The following is a 1490-nucleotide window of genomic DNA, read 5'->3' as shown; positions in this document are numbered from 1 at the left end:
ACCCCAACTTCCCCCAGGTCGGTGGATGATGTACTGGATCGTCTTTGCACTCTTCATGGCGGTGGAGGCCTTCTCAGACATCTTCATTCCTGGTATGGGTGCAGGGGCCCTGTGGGCCGTGGGAGGGGAGGTCCCACCCTCGAACTGGCCCTATGGCTGACCTTGTCCCCCTGTGCTCTGACAGGTTCCCTTTCTACTACGAGATCAAGATGGCCTTCGTGCTATGGCTGCTCTCGCCCCACACCAAAGGAGCCAGCCTGCTTTACCGAAAGTTTGTCCACCCATCCTTGTCCCGCCATGAGAAGGTACCCCAGGGGGAGCAGGGATGAAGCGTAGGGGTGGGTGTGAGGGAAAAGGCCCTGGACTCAGAATTCAGGACACTGGGGGACACCTAGGTTCCAATCCTGGTCTGTGGGCCCTTGACAGAGCCTAGCCTGCTTCCTCTTCTGGGATAACCCAATGGGGGAACACCTGAGCGGCCTTTGAGAGAGTGAAGAGTCAGCTGGAAGTGGGTTTGGGAATTCGGGGAGGAGGCTGGAGCATGGCTGCTCCTTGCGGTGTGGGACTGGGTGCTCTTGGTGTGGTTGCCGGCCCACTATGGGTGGGAGTGAGCTGGGAGGTGTGGTACTCAGTGACTTCTGTGGGTCTGCAGAGGAAGAGTGACTGGGACGGTCCTCTGAGCTCTCTGTGCCCTGGTCCGCAGGAGATCGACACCTACATTGTGCAGGCCAAGGAGCGCAGCTACGAAACGATGCTCAGCTTTGGGAAGCGAGGCCTCAACATTGCCGCAACAGCCGCTGTGCAGGCAGCCGCCAAGGTGCCCTGGGGCCCAGCCCTTCATCAGACTCCCACTCCCATCCCCAGTGCCTTTTGGGCAAGTTCAGCTCTCTGTCAGTGAGCCCAGAGGTAACAGCTGTCCATACCAGGGAACAGGGGTGAGAGGTGACAGGTGTTGGCAGAGCATGGAGCTGGAAGTTCACACTTCCTGGCTCTGACACTGACCGTGAGCAGCTGCTCCTGCTCTCTGCGCTTTAGTTTCCTGGTGGTGCCACAAAGACCTGAGACTAGAAGGTTGTCGAGTCGCCTTTGCCCCAGGGATTACCTTCTGACAGCCTTGGTTTCCCTGGGCGGCTGCCCTGGCTAAAGGCCCCTTCCTGCTAGGAGCCCTGGCCCTCCCTCAGGTGACCTGCCCCTCCCCGTTCCTTGCAGAGTCAGGATGCACTGGCCGGAAGGCTGCGTAGCTTCTCCATGCAGGACCTGCGCTCCATCCCCGACACCCATGCCCCCAACTACCAGGACCCCCTCTACTTGGAGGACCAGATGCTCCGCCACAGGCCACCCATCGGTGAGTGGGCAGAGGGACTCAGAGATGTCCCAAGAAGGCTGGCTTCCCCTCAGGGCTCAGCCCAGGCTTTCAGACTGTAAATGCCCAATGTGTCCCCTCGGCCTCCCTCTTCTCAACACAGGGTAACAGAGTCGGGGCCTGCAGG

General features: G+C 60.0%; 1 protein-coding gene across 1 annotated transcript in view; it reads left to right on the top strand.

Moving 5' to 3' along the window:
* Window positions 1-1490, top strand: part of REEP4 (receptor accessory protein 4) — a 4163-nt gene that overhangs the window by 1894 nt on the left and 779 nt on the right. The window contains exons 3-6 of the mRNA XM_014466174.2: window positions 18-111; window positions 185-305; window positions 704-817; window positions 1210-1399. Of these exons, the coding sequence (XP_014321660.1) occupies window positions 18-111; window positions 185-305; window positions 704-817; window positions 1210-1399 (519 nt within the window). The remainder of the gene's footprint in view (window positions 1-17; window positions 112-184; window positions 306-703; window positions 818-1209; window positions 1400-1490) is intronic.

This window comes from Myotis lucifugus, unplaced genomic scaffold (assembly GCF_000147115.1).
Source record: "Myotis lucifugus unplaced genomic scaffold, Myoluc2.0 scaffold_328, whole genome shotgun sequence".
Lineage (NCBI taxonomy): Eukaryota > Metazoa > Chordata > Mammalia > Chiroptera > Vespertilionidae > Myotis > Myotis lucifugus.
The sequence above is the reverse complement of the archived record's forward strand: the minus strand, read 5'-3'. Positions and strand labels throughout refer to the sequence as shown.